At 39.7% G+C, this 25,214-nt stretch overlaps 1 protein-coding gene across 1 annotated transcript; it reads left to right on the top strand.

Annotated features, from left to right (window-relative positions):
- Positions 1-474: 474 nt before the first annotated feature.
- Positions 475-24,915, top strand: GPI (glucose-6-phosphate isomerase). Its single transcript, XM_052796760.1, has 18 exons — positions 475-724; positions 5,839-5,929; positions 6,814-6,882; positions 9,763-9,882; positions 11,980-12,063; positions 12,155-12,301; positions 14,073-14,144; positions 15,214-15,258; positions 16,096-16,149; positions 17,094-17,154; positions 18,850-18,893; positions 19,113-19,265; positions 19,622-19,751; positions 20,130-20,206; positions 21,379-21,507; positions 22,046-22,121; positions 22,202-22,268; positions 23,830-24,915. Exons 1-18 carry the CDS (start codon positions 606-608, stop codon positions 23,951-23,953), a joined length of 1,662 nt encoding a protein of 553 aa, XP_052652720.1. The 5' UTR covers positions 475-605; the 3' UTR covers positions 23,954-24,915.
- Positions 24,916-25,214: the final 299 nt, after the last annotated feature.

Here is a 25,214-nt window from a genome sequence, read left to right as displayed (position 1 = left end):
CCTGACGCAACGGCGGCGGCTGCCCGCGGGCGGGCAAGCAGGGTGGCCGGCGAGGCACGGTCCGCCGAACGGCTGCGGCAGCTCCCGCCAGTCCCCTGCGCCCGCCGCCTCGCACAAGGGCCCCGTGGCGGGGAAACCGCCCTTCCCTCAACACGGGATTTACGACCGGCGTGCGCTGCGCAGCCCCGAGGGCCGGCGACCCCTTCGCGGGGACCGCTACCCTTGCCCGCCCCGCGCGGCGCCCAGCCGTTGCGAACGCTGCAGACCCCAACGCGGGCTACCTGCCGCGGGCGACCTGCCCCGACCCCGCCGCCACGACCGCCCCCTCCCCCCTCGCAGGAACCCGCAGGCGCGCTGACCGCTCCTCCCTCCCCGCTGACACTGCAGTAAGGGAATCCCACCACCCGGCGGGGCAGCCCGCCAAGGGAAGGGAAGGGAAGAGGAGAGGAGGGGAAGGGAGGGGAGGGGGGCCGGGGCCGGGGCGGGGCCGGCGGCAGGAGGCCGAGCTCGCCGCTATAAAAGCGGAGGCGGCGGCGGTACCTCTGCTCGCCGTGCCCGTTTCCGTGCGCCAGCCGTGTCCGCCTCAGCACTCCCTGGCCGCTAACATGGCGCTCTCCAGCGACCCCCATTACAAGAAGCTGGCGGAGTGGCACAAGGCGAACTCCTCCAAGCTCGTCCTGCGGCAGCTGTTCGAAGCCGACAAGGATCGCTTCCAGAAGTTCAGGTGAGGCTGGGCGGCCCCCGCCCGCCCTCCCCCGCGGCTGAGCGGGGCAGTCAGCCGCCCCTGCCCTCTCCAGCGACCGCCGCGGTCTGCCGGGCCCCCAGGCTGCCGGCACGCCGGGCACTTCCGCGTGCGAGGCCCGGGGCTGCGCAGGGCCGGCTCCCTTCCTCCCTCCTTCCCTCCCTCAGGTGGGCGCTGCCGGAGAGCCGGGGCCTCGCCGCGGGCGGGAGGGATGCGCTCTCCCGGCTGAGCCCTGGCGGGGGCCGCGTTTCCCGCGGGGGCGGGCAGAGCCCCGCGCCACTCCTCTCCCTGCTGCCCGTACGGCTCCGGGAAGGGAGCGGGGCCCGGCCCGAGGGGGTGTGAGGAGGTGGCGGCACCGCGCACACACGCGGCTGCTCTGCTCGCCGCCGCTCCCGCCGGCGGGGGGGGGGGGGGCCGCGGGAGGGCGGCTGAAGCCGCGCCGGCCGGTCGGTCGGAGGCCGATGGCAGGCCGGGCACACGCGCCCCAGGCCTGCAGCGCCCTGCCGGGAGCGCGGCGTGGGCGGGCGGGAGCCCCGCCGCGCCGCGGGGGGCAGGTGCCGGGCTGGGGGGGGGCGCTCCGCGGCAGCCCCCGCGGAGGGCGGCCGTGCGTGCTTGTCCTTGACTCATCCTTGCAGCAGGGTACGTGCCGGGAAGCACAGCGCCGGGCTGCGGCTCGCACAGCGGCATTGTGGGTCTGTCTTCTCTCAGTCTCTCGCACCCGGGTGCTTAGTCATGATAAGCTCCGCGATAAGATCACGAGGAGCCATCCGTCCGTGTGCCCCTACCTGACGGTAGTACGGCGGTGCCTACCCCTGCCCTGCGGTGGGGAAGGGAGGGACGTTTAGCCCTCCCTTGCCTCATGCTAGCCACGTTACAGAAAATGCATTGCAACGTATTTTTGCTAGAGGAGGAAGTAAGAAGTGCAAGTGGTGTGATAACGTTCAGCGGTTTCATCCTGTAAAGTGGGACTGATGTTTTTTGTACACTGGAGACTGTGCTTATAAGTCGTGTGTGTGGTTACATTGTTGGACTATACCAGCAATCTGAGAAGTCTAATACTATGTAGATGCATCCCTGACTTGAGTTTTTAAGTGAGCCCGGGTAATAGAGATACGGTGAGTTCCTGAGTGTTGAGATAAGACTTGTTGCATGTATCAAGCTTTTCATTAGCATCCTGGGTAAAGTGACTTTTCTTTCCTTTTGAGCTCATTAGATAACTCTTAAATTGTAATTAATATTGCATATGAAGTCCTGCATATCAGTATACAAGAGTTAGTGTCATTTGCGGTGATGGAAAAGGTATGCTAAATTTTTGGAGTATTGACTTCATCTGGCTCTTCTAACAGGACTTTTTATACTGTTAAAGAACTTCATTAATATTATCCTATATGAATCTACTAGGTCTTCTCTAATAGAGCTAGTTCTGGTTGCAAGTTTTCCTTATGTCCAGTATATCCCCAGAGACTAAATTTGGTAATGTCCTTGGAACAAAGGAAAGCTGAGGCAAACCAGCTAAATAAATCAAAAGGTATAATCTAGAGGTTTCTTATAAGGTTTGTTCCCGAATGGCTTAAGCAAGTATTCTTATTGGGGATAGCACTGCATCTTAATCACATTGGCTGTCACTTTAGTATTATCCAAGCTACTTTACCCATAAAATATACTCTCTCAATCTCAAAGTCTCTATTTAATTGCTGTTGTGAATGTGTAATATACTTAGACTTTTTTGTGTTACACTGTCACTGTGTACACTTAACCAAGGAGAAGATATTTGAGAACTGTTGTTTCAGGTACACATACTCATTTCTAGCATGTCTTCTCCATGCTGAAAGTAGTCAGTGTGTCTCCTAGAATGTGTTTATCAGATTTTTTTGTGAAATATTCTTTACCAAGGTTATATGTTTCAAATGGCTGCCCAACTTAATGTCCTTTTGTGCTGCCCATAAGCATAGGAAACAGTTGAAGTGTTTCAAGTTTACTTGATCTATCTTAATCCTTTCTTTTCATTATTTCAGTCCTGTTTCCTGATAAACACATTCTAGACTACCAGAACTTTTTCATAGCAAAATACAATTGCAGAACTGACAGCCTCAGTTAGTTTGACAGATCTGCTTGTATACTTCTCATTGATTGCCACTTTGAGCCACATCAGCAGGATGATGGTAGTTAAATCTGTTGAAAGCCTAAGCAGTCTGGAGGTTTGGCCACAAGGTCCTCTCTGTAGTTTGCACCTTTCTTCTTGTGTGAAATTAATCTTTATGAATGCATTTCACTTGGTTCTGCTAGGTATTATCATAAAATCGATGACTATCTCCCTTTCAGAAGAAAAAGAGAAACTTGTACCCATGTAAGAGTGCTTCCTGATACTGGTTCTGGAGAAATTTCAGACTGGTGTGAATAATTTTTAATCTGAATATTTTATTACTGAGCGCAAGTATCTATTTAACGTTATTGTAAGAACCTTACACTTGCTGATTGTGTCCTACAGAATACATAGATAGAAGATCGTTTCTTCCTTTTGTCCTTTTTTTCTTCCTTAGAATTTGTATATCCTGTTTTCCTGATTGGGAGTGTAGTCAAACCTGTATGGTACACCTTTGGCTTGCTTTGCCACCCAAATGTAAGGTCTGGTAGGAACAGTGGGTCTTAATGGTGTGGGTTGTTCACTAAAAAACCTCTACTAGTGTTGAAGGGGTTAGAACTGATATGATGCAGCCATCAAAACTCAGCAGATAATAGATACCTGGATGCTGATTAAGGTACTCTTGATGCAAATAGCTAGTGCAGGATATAAAGCACTAGTATTGCACTCCTGCTAGTTGGCTTGTCCATTACGAAGGATCAGAAAGAGCCTCCAATCTAAATGGAAAACATACCACCAGGGAATCTGTGTAATAATACATTTAGGGGTTGCATACAGCTTTAGTTTGTGTTTAGAGGAGAGAGAAAATAATTCTGAGGTGCTGCAGGTGACCTTCTGATTAAGGGCTGCTTCACTTAAATGTGGATGTGGCTTACGTGACAATGCTCTTGTTCCACCTGGGTAGCACTACCATTAGCTGCTGCATTGCAGAATGGGTAGTGTAGCAGAATACAACTGAGCTGCAGAGTTTTGGGCTCCTGTTTAAATAAAGCATGGATCTCTTGGTGTAAGGGTTTAAGATGAGATTACATTGCATGCTCTGTATTCCACCTTGTGTGTGGGAAGTTAAATCTGGTAGCCATTGCTTTGTTTTTTGCATGAAATGTTTTGGGATGCCATCTTTCTGCAGTTTCTTCAAATGAGTAGTGATTTGAATCCAGACAGAATTTCTGTCTTCTCAGTCTAGTGAGATTGACTTTTATTCATATAAGTAAAATAATGAATTGTAGAAGTAAGGCATATCTCAGGCAAACATAAAGAAAAGATTGTAAGGATATCATGTTCATGGAGTAGAACACTGGGAAAGACTATCTTTCTATATTAAAATGGAGATGAGAATTGAGTTCTACTTCTCTAAAATGAAGAAGTATTAGTATACTAATGGTGTTGCTGTATCATTAGTAAGATGCGTTCAAATCTGAGACCTGTCTGTAAATTGCATCAAATCTCAAGTAGAAAGACTTGCAGGATTTGTTCTTGGTTTTTGTCTGTGCTGTAACAATAGAGAGCAAATTTGGTAGGTGAGAGGTGATAGTCCTTCCCTTAGCTAGCCATATTCCAGCTACCCTTGGGCTGGATGGTTAGGGTTTCAGGATTACTGTTTACAGCCCACTGAAGAGTGATTAACAGTATTGATGCTGTTTTTCCTTACTTGCCTTGTGTTCTTGCCTATAAAAGAAACACTCTTCTAAGATTGTGCTTGAAGGCAGCTTGCTTTACTTATTTAGTGTCTCTTGTATTTTAAGAACAGAAAAAAGACATGTGTTTTTCCTCAAGTTGATGAAACCACATAAATGTGTAGGCCTTGCTGATTATTACTGTTATTGCAAGTTCAGCTCCATTCTTCCTTTGCAGAATCTTGCCTGCTCTGTCATATTATATCTGTTTGGAATAGCAATTATGCTATGGTTTGTCCCTGTGAAGTCTCTGGCATATGTGGTCACTAAAATAACAGTGCATGTTTCTGGGCTCAAGTATTGGGAAAGAAAAAGCAGGGCAGATAATGAACAATGTGGAAACATTGAGAATTTAAAGGCATGCAATTGCCTGTGGCTTGCGCATGTGGAGCAAAAGTGAGAGCAAGATATAAAAGGCCTTCTGTGCTTTTATAGAAGGCCTACTGAATTACTTACAGAACTTTGATTCTTCAGTTTAGAGTAAATGTGTATATTTGGCTGTAAATTAGTGCAAAGAAGAAATGGCTAGAAAACTGTTCTGTAAAGGACTGGAGGGACTGTAGAACTCACATAGATACAAGGCTAGTATAAAGCAATAGGCTCACTTGATTTCTATTGGACTACAATTTTTGTGTTTCATCTCAGATGTAAACCTAGAAGTGCTTGTATTTTGAAGTGTTAGGCTATAGATTTCAGATGACAATTAGTTAAATAATTTGGAGACTTCCACTGAGTCAGTGAGACTACAGCATGCACAAATGGGGTTTAATTCTGCCTAGTAGTTGACAGAATGTTTCTGTACATTAAGTTGTATACATTTTTAAATCAGGCTTGTTCAAGTCTCCACATAAAAGAATGACTATGTTTATTGAAAGGACCTGTACAAAGACAGTTTAATTTTGTAGCAGCAAAAGAACGTGGTAAGCTTTTTACCTATGATATATTAGGAAAAAGCTAATTATTGCTAGGGAATGCTAGTGGCTCAGTGAAAACAAAATGTGATTGTCCAACTGTGCATTAAATATACTTCATTGTATTTGGAGTTTCACAAGCAGAAAGTGGACACTATACTTCAGCTTGTTGAAAACCATGGTCTTTAATCAAAAAAACACACTAGTCATTTTATGGAACTTGTGGGGCAAATCCCTTCCTCAGGTCATCTTTACTAACTTAGTATAATTAGGATTCCATTTATTTTGTAATCTATAGAGGTGTTATTGTATTGCTTGAAACAGTCACTCTTCAGGAATATGCAGTTAAACAACCTGTTTTGACAGCTTGACTCTGAATACTGACCATGGGGATATCTTACTGGATTATTCGAAGAACCTTGTTACAGAAGAAGTGATGAAAATGCTGATGGAACTGGTAACTCTTTAAAATGTTGAATTAATAAAACAAATAGTTTTTTTGAATTTAACTTTTACCTGCAACTGATTATTCTAGCATTGCTTATATACATTTAGCTCCAAATCTGGGAGACCTTCAAAGTTAAAAGGCATCTGTTTACAAATCTTGGCACTGTTCAAAGTCTCGCGTTGTCCTTTAGCTCTGAGGTACAAGGCCATTTTTCAATGTACTCACTGAAAAGATTTTTGTCTGTGTAACAGACCAGCTGGCATATGGCACTGTTATTGAGGTCTGCAGTAAAATAAGAGATTCATATAAAGTTGTAAGAGAACACCATGTCTTCTGTACCTGCAATAGAAACAATACTTCATGTCAAGCAGTCTTAGTTTTGAGATTCAGTTGCAGTTGGATGTATTTAAAGAAAGATGTTGTGTCCATATTTACAATCCTTCCTTAACTATTGGTTCAGCTGAAGGCTTGGACCAGATGGGACACAGGATTTTTTTAAAAGGGAAGAACTAGCAAAAATAGCCATAGCAAAACTACTTTTGCTACTCTTCAGTTTAAAAAAAATTCTGAGCTGTTACAAAGAATCATCAATGAATCCTGTAGCAGTATGACAAGATGAAACTGAGTAATTAAGATGGATTCATTGCATCTTGGTCATTCAGCACATGTTACTGTGTAACTGCTTAAGGAAATAAACAGCCTGCATAAAAAATACTTGCTTTAAAATAAGAGAATCAGTTTTTAAGGTAGCATATAGAGGGTCTTTTAATATCATAATTTTTGTTTCACTGTCTTGTGTGGTAAATGTTCACACTCTTTAATGTAGCTGGACCTTTGTAGTGCATGTTGACTTCCTACTATTTTTAAGAGGAATCTATTTTTACATTTCTCAGGCAAAGTCAAGAGGTGTGGAAAGTGCCAGAGAGCGCATGTTCAGTGGAGAGAAGATCAACTTCACCGAGGTAAGGCTATTTCTGTCCACGGTTCTTCACCCTCAGTTGTGCCTATATATTATGGATGTTTGTGCATCTGTGGAAGCGGTCTTGAAAAAAACTTACTCTGATTGCTACTCTGAAATGCTGAGCGGTTGTAATGTTTGCTGCACTACTGAACATGAGAAACTTTTACAGCTCTGACAGACCAAAGAAAATGTGTGTGAATAAAGCTATTCAATCCTCCCTTCAATATACATCTTAATTTTTTTAGAGATTTTGGTGGTATATTTTTTCTTGTCTTTTCTTCCCTCTTTTGTAGAGAGGAAGCTGAGTTAGATTTTGAAAAAGGCATTGAGCAGAGTATGTATCCCTTACATGCTGTTGTCTAATGTCAGTGTTCATAAAGCTTAGTAAACTGCCTGCAAAGTTGCAGTGAGGATTGTGTAATACTTTCCACTTTGCCTTATTGATGCTGCTTATCTTTAGGTACATTTAACAGTAGAGACTATAAACAATTGTGGGAAATTAGCCACCTGTTTCAGTAAGAGGATGAGTATCTTCCTCTTTTGGTAGATCTGAAGGTTGTAATTATGGTTAAATCTTCACTAAAACATACAGAAAATCAACTGTACCTTTTCTGAAATTAAGAATAGGACAAAAACTGGTAACTCAACAGTATAGTGTGACTTATTAAAGGTTATTTAGTATGTTTGAGGTAAATTCACAGAAATCGGTATTTCCTTTGACTTGGTTATTGACTGATTTAGCTGTTGCACAAGCTGTTTGCTTAAAATAACTCAGCAGTTGGACATTGTATTGTTTGTGAATGCTACATGTTTGTAAAAATGCACAGACAAACAGATGAAGCTTCACTGGAGAAATGGTTCTTCTTCGTTCTGTATTAATGCCTTCAATTCACAGATGTAATTCTAGCTAGTGAAAAAAGGAAGCAGGAAAACAGGGTGATAAGTCAAATCTACCTGGAGGATTGTTTTCTCAGATATTGCCTCTCACTAGCCTCATGTAACAAATTACTACAGGGCTAGCACATCTCTGACCATATATTATGGAGTTACTCTTCATTGTCTACATAAGAGCAAATATAGCAGCTGAAGCCTTCTCAGAAGGAGGCAATTTTCACAGAAAGCACTTGAACACAATATTAAACTGTGATGTGTTTGGCTTCTGCTGCTAGCTCCCTATCCTGCTACTGTCTTGATATGGCAACTTTATGTAACAATTACCTGCGTGATGAGTCTAGGAACATCTTTTTTGGTATCAGGCTGTTTCTTGTTTACAGTCAGAAGTTGACTTGGAATTAGATTTGGTTTGTTTAATGTTTTCTGTTTGTAATGAATATCAAATCAAGTTGGTTTGACTCTGGAATATGAGCATGTGGACAATATGAAATTGTCATGAGACCTTAAAAACAGGATGCTGTCAAACAGCATGACTGGATAAACCTAAAGCAATAAGACAGAAGGGAACTGCTTAATGGCAAGAACTGACTTGTCCACTACTCTTGCTCTGATTTAGAACATTTTTAGCTATTTGTCTTAAGTATTTAAGACTTGTCGGTATTTGGTGCTGCAGGCATTGGCTGTGTGGTGCGTGCTTATGTGGAAATTCTTTATAGTGCACCCAAGTGTGTCACTGCCAGGTGTTTGTCCCAGATGAGTTAAAACTTGCAGCTTGATATGGCATGAAGACAGTGCATTGCAAGGTAACTCATATCTGACCACTCATTATGGGGACAGTCTTCATAGCCCACCTGATATTTAGAAAATAGTTCTGTTTAACAGTAGACATCAGGTCAAATATGACTGTTGCTCTTGATCAAGACAAAGCTTCCTTCAAGCCTGATAGTGAGTAGTATTTACCAAATAATACCATTCTGTTGCTGAGTGTTGCAAAAAAAATTGCCTCTTCACACCAAGTTTAAGTGGGTACACTTTGGTAATTAGCAACTGAAAGAGCTTTTTCGTATTCCAAGTCAGTAACCACAAACTCAATGATATTTGAATTAGCATTTGGTATTTAAATCATAAGTTGGCAGTTCATATTGTCTGTGTTGTCTTTGTCTCACAATGCCTCTCATTGTAGTGAGGAACAATGAGGTAGAGCAGACTAATTTTTTAATTTGTTCATTAGTATTGACTAACTCCTTCGTTCTAGCTTAAAGCTGTTAAGCTCCTGAACAGGCAAATCACAGGCTAGATTTCAGTGCTTTGACTTGTGTATAACTGGAGAATTAATATAATATGGTGCATGCTAACAGATTTTTTTTTTCCTCATATCACAACTACTACCTACATATCTGGTGTGCAACTATTCAGGGAACGTTTAGCTGTGGGCAGTGGATAGAATAATGTGGCTTTTGTATTCCTTTTTTGTCAAATGTTTAAATATGTATTTCTCTTCCTATATGAAATGGACTACTCGGGGTAATTGAGAAAATGCCAGAGAAAATAACTTTGGCTGCTTGTTATAATTGACTTTCAGTATTGTCATTAATAGGAAACTTCATCCTTGTATACCTGAAGCATGCCAAAATAATTAAGATCACTGAGTACTTAATATTGCTGAACTCTGAACCTCAATCATTAAATGCTTTTTGAGGGATTTTGAGCTTTCTTTTCAAAGTAAACAAATAAGCTATTTGTATATTTTTATTATATGCTTTTATAAGCCCTTTGCACTGATTCTGTGAAGCGAGAGGGTGACTTAGATAGCTTGTGATGAGTATGCATATATACACATACACATGCAAACTACTGCTCTACTAATTCCAGTTTATGTGAAGGATTTTTAAGCCCTGAAGATTGTACTACCTTGTGGATGAGGCACCTGAGGCCCCTGGGTATAATTTGGAAATAGCTTCATCAATTTTTTCCCTTCTTGTTTCAGAACCGGGCTGTGCTTCATATTGCTCTGAGAAATCGTTCCAATGTGCCAATACTTGTAGATGGGAAGGATGTTGTTCCAGAAGTAAACAAAGTGTTGGACAAAATGAAACACTTCTGCCAGGTATGAAGTACCACCATAGCTTATTTTCATATTTGTTCTATACCCAGCAAAGTTCTTACATGTGTATTGTGAAGCATTGATTGTAGGCTGGTTGACATGAATTATTGTGCCCTTGTTTGAGGTTTATAATAGTTCTGGCTCAAGCATGGAGTTGGAGCTGGTTTTAGTATGATTCACTTTTCTCTCTCTGTTCCCAGTTGAGTTTTTCTTTAATGGGCTCTCTAGATTTTGCTCTCTTAGCAGTAATCTTGCATTTACTTCAGAAGTCTTGTAAATCATTAAGTACCATGCAAATACTGCCTTATTTCTTGCTAGTTTTTCAACTACCTGAGTCCAAGTAGAAAGTGCCTCTTAAAATTTGTGTAAAATCAGGAGAGATGTAGAAGCTCCCAGCTCACTTGCTATTTGATTATGCTCTACTTAAATAGTTTCTTAAAGACCTTCTGGTTTTAGGTCTGATTCCCTTATGATTCTATTATGTTTGCAGCTTTAGCAGCATGAAAGTTACTTGTTCCCTAGTTAAATACAGCTGTTAACCATTATCTTCAGATATCATTAACTGTTCTTTGATTCTGTACATCTTTAAAAGGTACGCATCTTTCAGATCAGTTGAGGAAATGCTCTGAAGAGTTTCGCAGAACACTCTAACGAAGTCAAATTTATGTGCGATAAAACTAATCAATAAAAGCTCACCAAGTAGTTTTAGTGCATTTTAAAGATGTCTGTGAGGAACTGGAACTGCTTGGTTGCTGTTGTGAGTCTTATCCAGGTGGTAGTGGCCAGTATCGCTGCCAACTTGTACATGTTAACCTATACAAAATGAGCCTGGATTATGTCCAGTTCCTAAGGGATAAATGCCAAAACCACAATAACTGACACTAATTGGTCTGAGTTTGGTAGTTTCTTCAGACAATATAAGAATTGAATGGCCACAGAAATTCAATGGTCTGTTTTCCACTGTAGAGTGTTTAGCTGATTAAGATTTTGGTAGTGTAAAACAAGAGTTTTTACTGGTGCCACCCTCTTTATTGCTAGATAGTTTCAGTCATCAGAATCTGTGAATATCACTTTCCATGCAGATGTATGTTCTGTGCAAAATAAAAATCACGTTAAACAGTTCCTTTGGAAAGATTAACAAAGATGCTTGTTTCAGTTGACTTAGGCAGATGGGATTTTATAACTATGGCAACATCATCTACAGGCTACAGGAATGGTATATACTAAAAATGGATTTTCCATTTGGAAAAGCAAAAAGCTTTAGCTTAAACATCTGTAGGGTAGGAGAGCAACTATCAGCATAACCAGCTGATTCATTGTAGAGAAATTGCTTTAGAGTTGGGGAATGTATGTAGAAGTATGCATGATACCAGAAAGATTTCTTTTGTGATTAGGACAAATTTAATGCATAGGTGGTACATGATGGACAATTCAGTGCAGTGTTTTGATATTACTTAATGACTGTAATTTTGTTTGTTTGTCAGAACTCTCAGTAACTGTTCAAACAGCAAGAATAGAGCAGAAACCTGTACTACATGCTGTTAAGGTGAAGCCAAGAAATAAATTTTAATGCAAAACATACATGCAATAGGAAAGCTTTTTGAGTGTTTGGTTTGCCAATAAATCTCTTATCTCCATGGCTTTATTCATATTTTAATGTCTTCTAGTTTAGTTAGCAAAGTTGCTTCTAATTAAAGACACTTAAAGAACCCCTTCAGGTTCAAATATTTGTTGCAAATAGTTTAATGCCCAAAATTTTTTCACTTTTAGCTTGATTTCTCTTGCCTTTACCAAAACTTGTAAATGCTATAGCAGTCCACACAGAAGGAGAGTTTAATCTTGCAGTGTGTTTTAAATATGTGCATTAGACTTCTAACACTTACTGAAGTGTCATCATAGACGTAACCCAAGTGTGTAGCTAAGAAGGTAGCTTTGAGTATAGGCTTTAAAGTCTAGAAGCTTGAAAGTTGTCTTTGGAGACTTTTTACAACAAAGGCTGTGTTTTCAGGCAATTTCCAGTGTTAGAATCATTAACTTTAGCATAAGTACAAAATAGTCATTGCAACTCTTTTTTTTTTTTTTTTTTTTTTTTTGCCACAGAGAGTCCGTAGTGGTGAATGGAAAGGCTACACTGGAAAGGCAATCACTGATGTGGTCAATATTGGCATTGGTGGCTCTGACTTGGTAAGCTCCTGACTTCTATGCATCTTCCACATCTTTTTATGTGTGTACATGCTTGCAATGAGGATAAAAACTAGTTGTTGCTTCTATCCAGGGCCCTCTGATGGTGACTGAAGCCCTGAAACCATATTCCAAGGGAGGCCCTCGTGTTTGGTTTGTATCCAACATTGATGGTACTCATATAGCCAAAACCCTGGCTGAGCTTAAACCAGACACTACACTCTTCATCATTGCATCAAAGGTATGTCTAATACTAGCACTGGGATGTGACTTTCTCTAACTGTAAAGGATTAAGTCAGAATAGAGATCTGTCCACAGAAAGGTCTAGATCAGAGACTTGTAGTGTGGACTACTTCTAAACAGGCCTGTTGTGATTCATCCTAAACTTGCAGTACAAGCTTGTGTTGCTACTGAAATATTTGGGGATCCAGAATTCAAGTGCTGAAAATGGCTTAACGTAAACAAGTAAGACACATGAGCAATTTTGTTGTCTAGGGTGTATTTCTTAGTCAATGCAAGTTTAAGCTTTATTCATGAAAGTTTATTGTAGTGTACTTCTCTGTGGGTGGAATGTAGGATCCTATGTAGTTATTTCTTTGAAATTCAAGACCTTCTTGTCTCATTCCTTAATTTTATTTAAGACTACTTTTGGTCATCCATCTTAAGTACAGTGTTATTTGTTAAGTGTTCTGTTTTTTGCATTAATGTTTTGTGTTAATGAATTTCATGTAATTTGGGAATATGTATTCTGGTTTAGGGTAGTAACAAAATATCTTCACCTAAATAATGTAGTGCTCAAGGAACTCAGCATTTATAAATACTAAGCTGCTTTACTTACAAAGAGGTAAGGATAGTCTGCTGGTAGTTTATAAGATGACACTTATTTCTGAATACGGGCTTAATAGCTGCCTTTAAGTCTTGCCTTGCTAATAACTTATTTTGTAAGTGTGATTGCTGGCTGCAGTCTTCCTTTGAGGAGTGCTTCTGTCTTAGCAGAAGAAACTGATGAAGACAAACTTCATAGTTATGTAACTAACTTGGGTTGCCTTCATTTGTAAAGCACAGTAGAACCTTTTTGCTGTTGAAGACAATCTGCAACAAATGAACATGTGTGTAATGCTGGCCGTGCTCTACAGTGGCGCTCATTATCTTGGTAATACTGCAGTTGAGCAACAACTTATGGAATAATAAGGAAACTTCACAAAGTAATACTAATGGTCAATTTGAATAATTGAGTTCAAGGATCACGGTTCAAAGGCTTAGAAGACTGCCAGATTGAAAGAGTAACGCTTCAATTTGTTTGCCAGACTGTAGTTAGATAATTGGATATATTTGGAAGAGGATGAATGGCATTTTTTTGTCTTCCATAACAGGCTTGTGTTTCATAATGAAATATTTCTGGAGATGGATGAGAGTAGCTTGAATCTAGTGTTCACCCTTAAAGCTAAATTTTGATGGTTGAGTAAATCAGAATGGTTGTAGATATTTGCAAGACTGCATGACTGAACTTCTGTGCACACTTCATGAAGCAGGAAAATGTTTTCCTCTAATCAGCAAAAAAAATTATGGCAAGAGTCTGAGCAGAAATGAGTGTTACTTCATGAAAAAGTAGGAATTGAACAAGAGGACAATCCAGCTAGGTTATCCTGTTTTGATGCTCAATTAGTTCCTTTTTAGTTGAAAGGTAAAACTTTGTATTTAGTTAAAGACTAAAGTAAAAAAATTTAGTTTCAAGGTTTTGCATAACAGTTTGGGGGAGGGAAGGTAGGAAATGGGGAATAATTATTTCAATTCCAGATGTATGCTAGTTTGAAAGTAGATAGGTAAATCTAGCAACACTAGTCTTTACCGGATTGATAAGCTTGCTTTTTTGCTGAAATCTGGCAGCAGTTGTCTGTTATCAACATCTAGAATCACTCTGATTATCTGGAACATATGATGTTATAGCAGCCTGAACTTGTTTCAATTTTAACTACAGTGTTTTTCATACTTCCTTGTTTTCCAATGTGCAGACTTTCACCACCCAAGAAACTATCACCAATGCAGAAACGGCCAAAGAGTGGTTCTTACATGCTGCTAATGATGTAAGTCTAATGTTTAGGTTACGTAACAGAATGCAACAGCTTTTTGTTGTGCAGTTTCTCCCTGGTCATTCAGTGTGCTTTGGAGCAGAGCCAATAGCTGCCCAAACACAAGCTGTATAGCTCAGCAAATGCTCTACATGTATCATTTGATATGTACATACATCATTTCAGCGCTTCATGGTTAGTGACAGGCTGTTATGTCCAAAGTGATAAAATCACTAGTTTATCATTTTAAATGATTGTCATGCATTGTTCGCCCAAATCCTGCCTGTTAAGTAATAGAGTGTAGCATTTGCCTTAGAGCTGGCTAATAATTTTGTGGAACCACTGACACGGAAAACCAAGAATATGGTGTCTGTGGCATTACCTTCCAATTCTTGGCAAACCTTTGAAAACTAGGAATTAAGTTATGGTTGGAGTGATATACTGACATATCTATGGCAGATGGCTGTGCTATGAATAGAAACCTTGTGTTTGGCTCATTCTCTCCTATTTCTAACCTTTAAAAGAAAAAAACAGATACTGCCTGCTCAGGTAATTAAGATGGTCTTTAATCTGTTCCAGTCAGGGTAGCTGTATTGAGTTTGAAAGCTGGGCTTTGAAATTCCTCATTACAGTACTGTTGCAGACAACTCATCTTTGTTCACCAGAACACTTACTGAAAGACCAAAGTCTAAATCTGGAGCTTGAGACTTATCAGTAGTTCAGTTGTCTCGATCTTTTGACCATAGTCAAAAGAGTAGTGCATGTACAACAACTTTTTATGCTCCAAAGTGTTGGTAGTGATGTTCCAAATTGATAACATACTGTTAAGGAAATAGTGTGCTGCTCTAAGTAGTGACTGCTTCCAAAGGGCTTCATGAGAATATTACCAGAATGTATCTTGAGACAGGCATGCTGTGAAATCCCACACTGAATGTGAATAAGATGATTTCAAGTTGATAATGCAAAAATAACTGATGATAGTCAACAGTAATTTGTTTAAATGTAAATGGTACAGATCAGCTTTATGACCAGAAATCAAAGTAATTAGCATTCTAGATCTAACAATCTGTTTATTTTTATTAAGCCTTCAGCTGTGGCCAAGCATTTTGTTGCCTTGTCTACCAATGGCGTAAGTATAACAAATCGATTCTATTTTTGTTATGTACTTTTAAGATGGCCTGATTTTAAAATCCAGTAAGGAAGCCTATTTTTTAAGACATTACTTGAATACCAATAGTTAGCCTTCCTCTTGAAAGGAAGCATTTTTTTTCCTACTGAAAATAACCGAAACACTTCTAGAGTAATGAACTGTATGAAGATTGGACCTTCATTAGATTTGTGCTTTTTCTGCTGGAGCTTTAAATCTGAAATCAAGATCTCTTAGACTTGAAATGACTGTACTGTTATTAGTGTTACCTGTGATTGCTCAAGTGTGTGTGAATGCAGTTATATAAACAAATACTACTCTCCTAGACTCCTCAAGTAAGTGCTGAAGTGATGCAGGTAGTTTGTGTGAATGATCTATAGCATATGATGAGCATAGTGTACCCTGATGGGGTGCTTCATGCAAAAGCATGAAGTAGAAAGACCAATAGCAATTAGAAAGACTGCAATAATTGTGAGGGTGTCAGGTACTGTGGTGTGAAGTTCCTTTCTTCCTTTCTGGTTCTGTTAAATGTAAACTGAATGTCAGTCTAACTCCTAACTGTATTGCCACTTAGGTTGATCGGAAAATGAGTATATGTAATTGATTTTTATTTGAGACTACTGAATAGTGATAGTGATCTCTGGAAATGAAGGTATGCTTTTTTCTGATGGATGCTATGTATCCTCTAAATAGAGGATGTAATTGATGAATGGTGTATTTAATAGGTACCCAACTTGTGTTTTTTATTTGCTAGACACAAAGCTTTTTAACAATGTTGGTTTTACTTCTGCTGTTCTTACATGCTTTTTTTTATTCTAGCCTAAAGTTAAAGACTTTGGAATTGACCCAGAGAACATGTTTGAGTTTTGGGATGTAAGTAAATGTCTAGCGTTATGTGGTAGATGTTAACTTAGAATAATCTAACTGGCTTCAGAAAATGCTAACTAGATGTCAGGGAACTGCCAAAACACCTAGATTATAGTAGTTGTATTCTCTGTACTGAAACATCTGAAAACTCATCAATAAAGGCAAATTGAGAACATATCAGGCAAGCAAAAGTCTTCTTTTGACCATTCCATTAAAATCCTGCAGTCAAAGGTCTGAAGAGGAGCCTTCTGTATTCTTGGCTGTCTAATCAGCTGTTGGGTAACAGGAGATACAAGTCTTAGCTTATTCCTCTGTGTAAGTAGTTATTATAAGCTGTGACATTTGACTGTTGGGGTCTACTGTATGTAATCTAGGCCTGTAAAGGTCAAACATCAGAAACGGGAGCCTAATTTGATATTTTGTAGCAGATGCATATTTTAAGTATATTGCCCTTAGTCTTGGCCCTTACACTTAATCAGAAGCGGGTTGGCTTAGGTCTCATTGAATATGTGTCTGACAAACTAGATTTTAAAGCTGCTGTTTAGAAATTATCTAGAGCATTACCTTTCCCTGGATAGTGTGATAATCTTGCTGAAGCAGGCTTTACCTATAGAGGAGTGATACTAGGAAAGCAGTTAATACAAGCTGTAAATTTAGTATTTGGAAGTAAACTGGTATCATCAAGGGATCTACTTCAACAGATATTATACAAATTGGACAAGTAGGATAACTTTTAAAGTCTCAAAAAATGCATACTTCAGGATTTGTTAGGGGGCTACTGTAAAGTGCAGGTTGTTGACCATGCCATATAATGTGTAATGAATTATCACCAGAAAGAAAATTGATTTTGCTGAAAATAGTCTAAACACATGCTGCTATTTCCTAATAGTTTGAATAAGTTTAAATTTAAAACCCTTGCTCTTCTGTCTAAACCAATCTCTTGTTTTCAGTGGGTTGGTGGCCGCTACTCTCTGTGGTCTGCCATTGGTCTCTCCATTGCCCTGCACATTGGTAGGTATTCCTATGATGTAACAATGCCAAGAATTAGTCTGTCTGCTTCAGGAACATAACTATGGAATGCATTAGCAATACTGGATTTTGGATAAGATTTGGGACAATATTATTTTACCCAACCTACTCTGGCTGGATGTTTGTGCTAAAAAACAATCTGCAATGCAATGGAAATGTTGATATTTTAGTACTGTAAGTGCAGTTTTGGAAATTACCCATACTTGTGTACAAATAGTCAAATTGCATCTCTTTAGTCACTTGCATAGCCAAAAGTCCCTGTTTTATGTAAATCCATGTCAGTGTTGAAAATCAGACCTTGCAACTGACATTCCTAAACTATTTAAAAGTAGGGTATTTAGTTTCTGTGGGTATATAGGCCCTAAACATCAAAATCCTATGTCTGCAGTTCTGCATACAAGCTTTTAGCATTGTTAACTATTTCCTTCTCCTATTACTTCCTTTTGTCCCCCAGTACTTGTTCTTCTACGCTATAGGGCCTGATGATGCAGGAGTGCTGCTTCTGTCTGCAGTTGACTGTGGAGCAAGCATAGACCCTTGAAATTGATCCCCACCTACTTGTATTGTAACAGAGTAGTATTGGCATTTCTGATGCAGATCTCAAATACAGATAGAGAGTCCACAGTTAATGTGAAAGAACTCTAAGAACTGCTGTTTCCTGGTGAGCAGGCTGTTCAGCAGCCTTGCGTTTGTTCCCTCATTGCTTCTTTCAGATATTTAAAGTCTGAAACCATCATGTCATTTATTTTTCTAAACAAAAGCTAGAATTCCCTTAGACTGAGGTTAGAAGAAAAACATTAGTTTTGGTGGGTTTTGGAACAATATGAATAGGGCTTGTCATGTGTAGAAAAACCTGTGTGGACAGCAAAATAAACTTCAGTCAGGCTCTTACTGTTTTGTCTGTGATAAACTGTTCATCTTGCTGTCAGACAGATTTGGTGCTGACTGCTGACATGCCAGCTTAACTGCACTTCTTGCTCTTACCTCTGTCTCCCAAAGCTGGCTTCTGACTGTCGGTGGAGCTGCTGCTTTGATTGCTAAACACTTCACCTCTGTTTTCCCATATAAGAATCAGGATTTCTGGCTTTGCAGGAAAGGATGGTGTTAAACTACTCATTAGTGAGAATGAATGGTCATTTAAATACCCTAATGAGAGAGCAAAGAAAAGTCAGGTGAATTGTTAAGACAACAGGGGAAGGGGGGCAATCTTTTTCTTTGGGAGAACCTTATTACAGTTGCTTCTTCTCGGACCAACACAGAAATCCCTGCTGTGCTAGCCTTGTCCTGTTTTTTTGGGATGTCTATCCCATTGTGGCTGTGAAGTGACTAAGCATTCAAACTTGCTGAAAACTAGGTAGCCTTTAATACAGAGCCTGGTTTTAATGCCTGTGTTTTCCTTCTAGTTGCTCATTCTGCCTGAATGGGGATTTTAGGCAAAGGTTTTTGAAGTATGTTTCATGAAGCTGGACTTGCTCTGAAGTCCAGGCTTTAATCATAACTAAATATATCTGGCTTATGGGATGCAAATTTCAAAAGTCAAAGTGCAACTTTAAACTCAATTAGTAGTTGGGAGCCTTGCTGCATACATGGAATCTTAACTGTTTTATGATGGTCTTTACAAGAAAAATCAAGTTTGAGTTATAATAGTAAATACAAACTGACTTTTTCCATTGTCAGGTTTTGACAACTTTGAGAGTCTGCTTGCAGGAGCCCACTGGATGGTGAGTGTGAGATGCTTATTTCAGATTTGCTCCTCTTAAGAGTTGTTAGATAACTGAAGGCAGGTTGGTTTCTAAAGTTCAGCTCCCCATGTCCTCTCTATTTCTAAAATAACTGTGCTTGGGAAGCTCTCCCTGGATCAAAACAACAAAACCAGTTTAAGAGTCGGGAAGGATGACAACTGCTTTAATAAAAGTGTAATTTTCCTTTGTGTCACATAGGATAATCACTTCCACACTGCACCACTGGAGAAGAACATGCCTGTTCTGTTGGCTATGCTGGGGGTCTGGTATATAAACTGCTATGGATGTGAAACCCATGCCCTTCTACCCTATGACCAATACATGCACCGCTTTGCTGCATATTTCCAGCAGGTAAGGCTCAGACAGAGTAAAGGTTTCAAGAAGCAAATATGTAGAATGCTTCTGTGCTGGTTCTAGAACCTCAATGCATGTTTCTAGGTTAAAATTGTGATCACTTAAATTTATGTAATCAAGGGCCTAGAGACTGGTGCCAAGATTGATACCAGCTTATTTGCTCAGTTAATTTAGAGATTTTTTTTTCTCAGACTGCCATTATCTTGATGTCCATAAAATAAGCAGCTATATCCCTGATACTTATGAAATATCTATAAATGAGCAGCATTCATTATAGTTGAAGTATGTATGGAAACTTCTACAGATACTGTGTGGTTCTGCAAGAAAGGTGATACTGCCTTCCCTTCTTTCAGGGTGATATGGAATCTAATGGCAAATACATTACCAAGAAAGGCTCTCGTGTGGACTACAGTACTGGCCCTATTGTGTGGGGAGAGCCTGGCACCAATGGGCAGCATGCTTTTTACCAGCTCATTCATCAAGGTAAACAAACTATTCAATACCTTGTTTTGGAATTAAATTTTGAATAGCTACAAAGCTGCAAGAGAGACTGCAAAATTGACACTGGTTTAGAGGTTGAACTCTTATGTAGCCTAGCATCACACTGCTATGGTACTCTTAATTAGTGGCTTTTGAAGGCTACAAGATGCAGGCTTTAACTCTACAGTAAGGAAGGTCAACTAAAGCTGAAACTACTGAGCTGTATTGTCACTTCCCCCTGCTGTTAATTAAAAAAAGCTTTTTTTTTTTAAAAGCTTTTTAAAATGGCTGAGTCTTCCAGTAACTCTGAAAATAGGGTGAGAATTGAAGATTTTCTAAGACTTTCCTGTTGCAGGGTTACTAATGTGGCTTTTCTTACAGGAACTCGCATGATTCCCTGTGACTTTCTGATCCCAGTCCAGACCCAGCATCCAGTCAGAAATGGCTTGCATCACAAGGTAATAAGTTCTGTGTCAGGGCACCCATATTTTCTTGTGGCTTAAGGTGTTGAAGCTTATTCAGTATTGCAGTGTGTGAGATTTCCAAATGTCCCTTTGAAACTGTACACATAGGCTCTGTGAACAGTCACAATAGGTTTGAAAATATCTAAATCATAATTACATATATGTAATATATGTAATACAGCAGTATTTTTGTTCTTGAAGAAACTGCAGCCACAGTTCTTGAGGCAGATCAATGGTGTGGTCTGTTGGCCTACTGAGGCTGGAAAGAACTGAGCAACTAAATATTTGGAGAGAAAACTCCTTGTAGGAATTGTAAGGAGTGTAATTCTTGCAGAGTAGGAAGAAGCAGATTCTCAGAGCTGACAAACTTCCTCAGAAATGCTGTTGCAGGCCTTAAACTCTAGGACAAAATTTAGTGAGTATACTAGCATGGCTAGGGTGATAGCCTTCTATACATAGAAGGTTTTTTTAACCACTCCAATTTTTCTTTTATCTTATCATCCAACTAAGGATTTTCAGTGAACAGTGTTTAACCATTTTTTTAAGTTCCATAGGTGGAAACATGTACAGGTCTACTACTTACTGCATACTTCAGAAAAAGGATGTTTCCCCACTGCATTTCAGTCTTGTAGTGATTTCAGATTACAAGTGCTATTTGAATTGTGTTATTGTAATTTTTTAAGTAACACCAAGTACAGGTGAAAGTTTTAGAACATGACTTTGCAAAAGAAGGGAAGAAAAGGTTTCATTTGACTGCAGGTATAGTAAGAGTTTATCTTCAGTGTAATGGGTAGGACAAAACCGCACATGAATTTGCAAGCTAACATTAGGCAGGGAATAAGAAACTGAAAGCTTCTACTGTATTGGTAGGGGTTGGTATATAGGCTTGCTGTCAGTTTCAGCAGGGGCAGGATTCTGCAAAACAGTCCTGGTTGTCTTTGGTTAAATGCACTATTAAAATAGTAATCAAGTCTCTTGGCACTCTGAGATAAAAAGCATTATCAGGCATTATGCAGCTAAAACTAGTGCACATCTTATTGCCGTAGTGTTAAAAACAAGAGTTCTAACTCTAGGCTAGGTCTCGGTCTAGATTAAGGCACTACCTATCACTATTCCAGCTAAAGGAAACAGTAGTTTGAGTTGATGTTTTTATTTCTACCTGCTAGATCCTTTTGGCCAACTTCCTTGCTCAGACTGAGGCCCTGATGAAAGGAAAGACTGCTGATGAAGCTCGTAAGGAACTTCAAGCGGCAGGACTGAGTGGGGATGCTCTGGAGAAGCTCCTTCCCCATAAGGTAACCAGGCTTTGGCACTTGTCAGCTTTCCTCTAGCTGCTGTGGTGGTGAGGGCATTGTGTTGGCCTGCTGCTCCATGGAGTTTGCTAATGGGGCAGTGCCCTCCGGTGGCTGTCAAGTGCTATTGTCTTGACAGATGTGAAGGTTGTGCTACAGGTTCTACTTTGTCAGGTCTCATGGAGCAGTCTGTGAACAGCACTCTTGCTAAAGCATGCTGATCTGGAAGCCTTTTGAGGCATTTCAGAAAAGATGAGCTATCTCATCACTGCCCCTGGGATACTGACTTGGATTTTACTACCTGTAGCCCATAGTAGTCAGTAATGGTGCTTGGAGGTAACATTTTGCCATTGTATTTGTAATAAAACATGAAAATTATACAATTCTGTGGTTGAAGTTGTTAGCCTTTAAAGCTTTCAGGATTTTGTATTTGCTGCTAATTCAAGTAGTCCAGTGTGAGCTATAAGTAAAATATAAACTGCAAGTTTCTGATGTAAGTTTTACAACATATTAGATGACAGTGTAACTCTTGTTTTGAAAGGTCTTTGAGGGAAATCGACCAACCAATTCCATCATGTTTACAAAACTCAACCCATTCACTCTGGGAGCCATCATTGGTAAGTAAATAGTTCTCTGTGAATGCTTATTAAGGCTTTCTGATAAAGGTTATTGATAAATCTTTTTTTTCTGCTTATAGCCATGTATGAGCACAAGATCTTTGTTCAAGGAATTGTATGGGATATTAACAGTTATGACCAGTGGGGGTAAGTGTCCTTGATCTGTTTCTTGTATACTTACTGACTGTGGTATTCCTTGATCTGTCATGATGTAGAGAAAAGACAGTGAAAAAAAATGTTATACTTGGAGCAAATGATTATAGGATAGATCCAAATGAAAACAGACTTTCTGGGGATAAGTCACCATGTATCCTTGTTCACTCCTGCATAATGAGTTTGTAGATATAACTTTAGCTAAGGACCTTTTAGTTTGATTTAAAAAAAAAAAAAACTGTGAATGCAGAAAAGAGGCAGTAATAGTAAGTAAAATAGTGAAGCAGGCTGAACACATGCTCTGAGAATTAGAAAGGGTAAATTTCCCTTATAGAGGGGAAAAGAGGATTATTTTACCTCTAGAAACATTTAGTAGGCAGTTTGAATGGCATATGTGAAGCAAAAGACTGACCACCTCTTAATTTTCCTGGAGATACAAGAACATTCTTGGCAGATGTCTTCATATGTAGGAGCCCTAGATCTAATGCAGACTGCATCTGTGACCAAGGTTCATGGTAGAGTTCCATGTGGAGAACAGCAGCTTTACAAGGAGTTTGTAATTTTAAAAAATGGAATACTTAATCAGGAGCTAATCAAGATTCTTTTTAATCTGTAGTAATATTAGCTGTACCACATATTGTATGAAGACTTATGCAGGAGAAAGAGTGATTGGGAAATGAGTAAGAGATATTTTTTTCAGGTGAAACCTGCCTATACTGTGAGGGGCTATTTTGAAGAGCAAGTTTGCTCTGCGGGCCTAGAATAGCAGTTTACACTAAGCTCTCCTTAAAGGCTGAAGGATAGGTCTTTGTATGTGTTTTCTTAGAGCTGTGCTACCACAGCAAGTTCTTTAAAATATTGTAGTAGAAACTCAAAATGGAAGAATGTTTAATAAAAGCTGATACCTGCTAGAAACTCTGAAATCAGGAGCGGGATAGGAGTAAGTACAGCTTTTACTGCAACACATCAAAATCTAGAATGACATCCAAACCTAACTACGGAATGTGGGGATGCTGTAGAACCAGCCTGGTTTCTTGCAGCTGTTGGAATATCCTAAATTCTTACCCTGTGTGGCTGTAACTCCTGGGTAGCATGCTGTAGTGTTGGGGAAGGCTTCCAGGCCTGCAACTCAGCTGTTGTTTATTGTCTTGGTGCTACAAATCAGTCTTCTGAGTGATGTCAGGTTCAACAGTGAATGGTAGCAAGTTGAATGTATTCTGCATTGGGGCAGGCTGCATAACACAAATGAGTACTGAAGGGGAAAAGACTCTGCATAATTTTTAAAACAAAACTTTCTTTAGACATCCTGTAATTTGAGAGCTGTCTATTTAGCTAAGTAGCTATGAGAACTCCAGTTGTTAATGAATGGCACTGAGTTGAATAATATTAACTTTGTCAGTAATTTGTGAAGGGAAAAACATTCATCATAGTGTTCACTGTCAAGTTACTTCTTACTGGCACCTATTTTTAATGTCAATGGCTTATAGTAAATACTCTAAGTTGTTAGCACTAATGTTGTTTTTTTTTTTTTCTTCTCCTGCTTTTATAAATGCAGAGTTGAACTTGGAAAGCAACTTGCCAAGAAAATTGAGCCTGAACTGGAGTCAGATGCTCCAGTGACATCTCATGATAGCTCAACAAATGGGCTCATCAGTTTCATCAAAAAACACAGAGCCTGAAATGAAAGATTTGGAGGACATCGACAATCTAACCACCGAATACCCAAATCTGTTGTAGTTGTGCTTTTTTAGCTGATTCTAACAAAAATAGCACTTTACAGGTGTAGCTTCTTCACTTGTTGCAGTTAATCTTGTTGCGTCAAGTGTTAAAAATGAAAACTAGTTTTGTGAAACCCAAGTTTGTATAGTTGCTTTCTATTTTTGTGGCTGTTAAACTGTAAAGTGCAGCTGGTATGTTCCTCAGTTCTTATCCCTCAACTTCCTTAAAGATGATCACATACTGATATTAGGAAATAAAAGGTATAATGGATGAGTAAAACTTCTTCACTCTGTATCTTTGAAGTGCTGGCCTAGTTACATTTGCCTCACTGACTGTAAGGTCCTCTGAAGCCAAGTAAGCTAATTTCTGTCTTTTTGGACTGGTTCTGCTGTAAGCTGGAAACTAGAATGTGTTCAAAAAAATCAAATCTACAGCTGTAGATTGTTCAGATTGCATAATTTGATGCATTTGGGCAAGATACAGATACTTTTTTTTTTCCAGTGATAGTGTGAAAAGGAAAGCTTACTAATGTTTGGTAAAAGATCTCCTGATTTTTTTCCATAAGCTGTGGAAGCCCTCTGTGGACAGCTATCTGAAAAGGAAGAAAGTTCCTGGAGTGACAGTGGTATCTTAGTTTTTTTTCAAACAGTTTTCAAGAGTTTGTGAAGCAAAAGCTTGGGATCACTTGGAGAAATGTATTTTTGGTATCCTCCAAAGGCAGTTTCTCTCACTCTTCTTAAATCAGCATCACTTCCACAACAAAGAATAGAGAACAACTTAACTATTTGTAAACAACTTGCTTATATCCTCTTTCATTCTCTACCACTGTTAACCCCTCTCTGATAGCAAACTGGCATGCTGTGGCTATTGTTCTGTAACACCTTTAATAAAGGTAAGACACAAGCATTGAAGGGAAAAATAAGATGTTAACTGTGCTTCTCATACCCTTGACTCATGACAAATGTTACTGTGGCTACACAGGCTGAGCTTGTAACCCTTAATGCATGTCTCTGCACAGATTCATTGGCAGGATCAAAGACTTGATCTTACTGATGTGGCACACCTAACAAAGCCATAGTGCTTGACAATTTGGCTGCATGGATTTGAGTTGTTAAACTCAGACTAAATGTATATGTAGTGCTTAAATGCTTTGGTTTCAATCAGCTTTATAAAGCAATTTCTCCATGTAATTTCTCCATGGTCACAAAAAAAGAACCCACT

Source organism: Harpia harpyja, chromosome 9 (genome assembly GCF_026419915.1).
Source record: "Harpia harpyja isolate bHarHar1 chromosome 9, bHarHar1 primary haplotype, whole genome shotgun sequence".
NCBI lineage: Eukaryota > Metazoa > Chordata > Aves > Accipitriformes > Accipitridae > Harpia > Harpia harpyja.
This window is presented reverse-complemented; position numbering and strand designations above follow the sequence as displayed.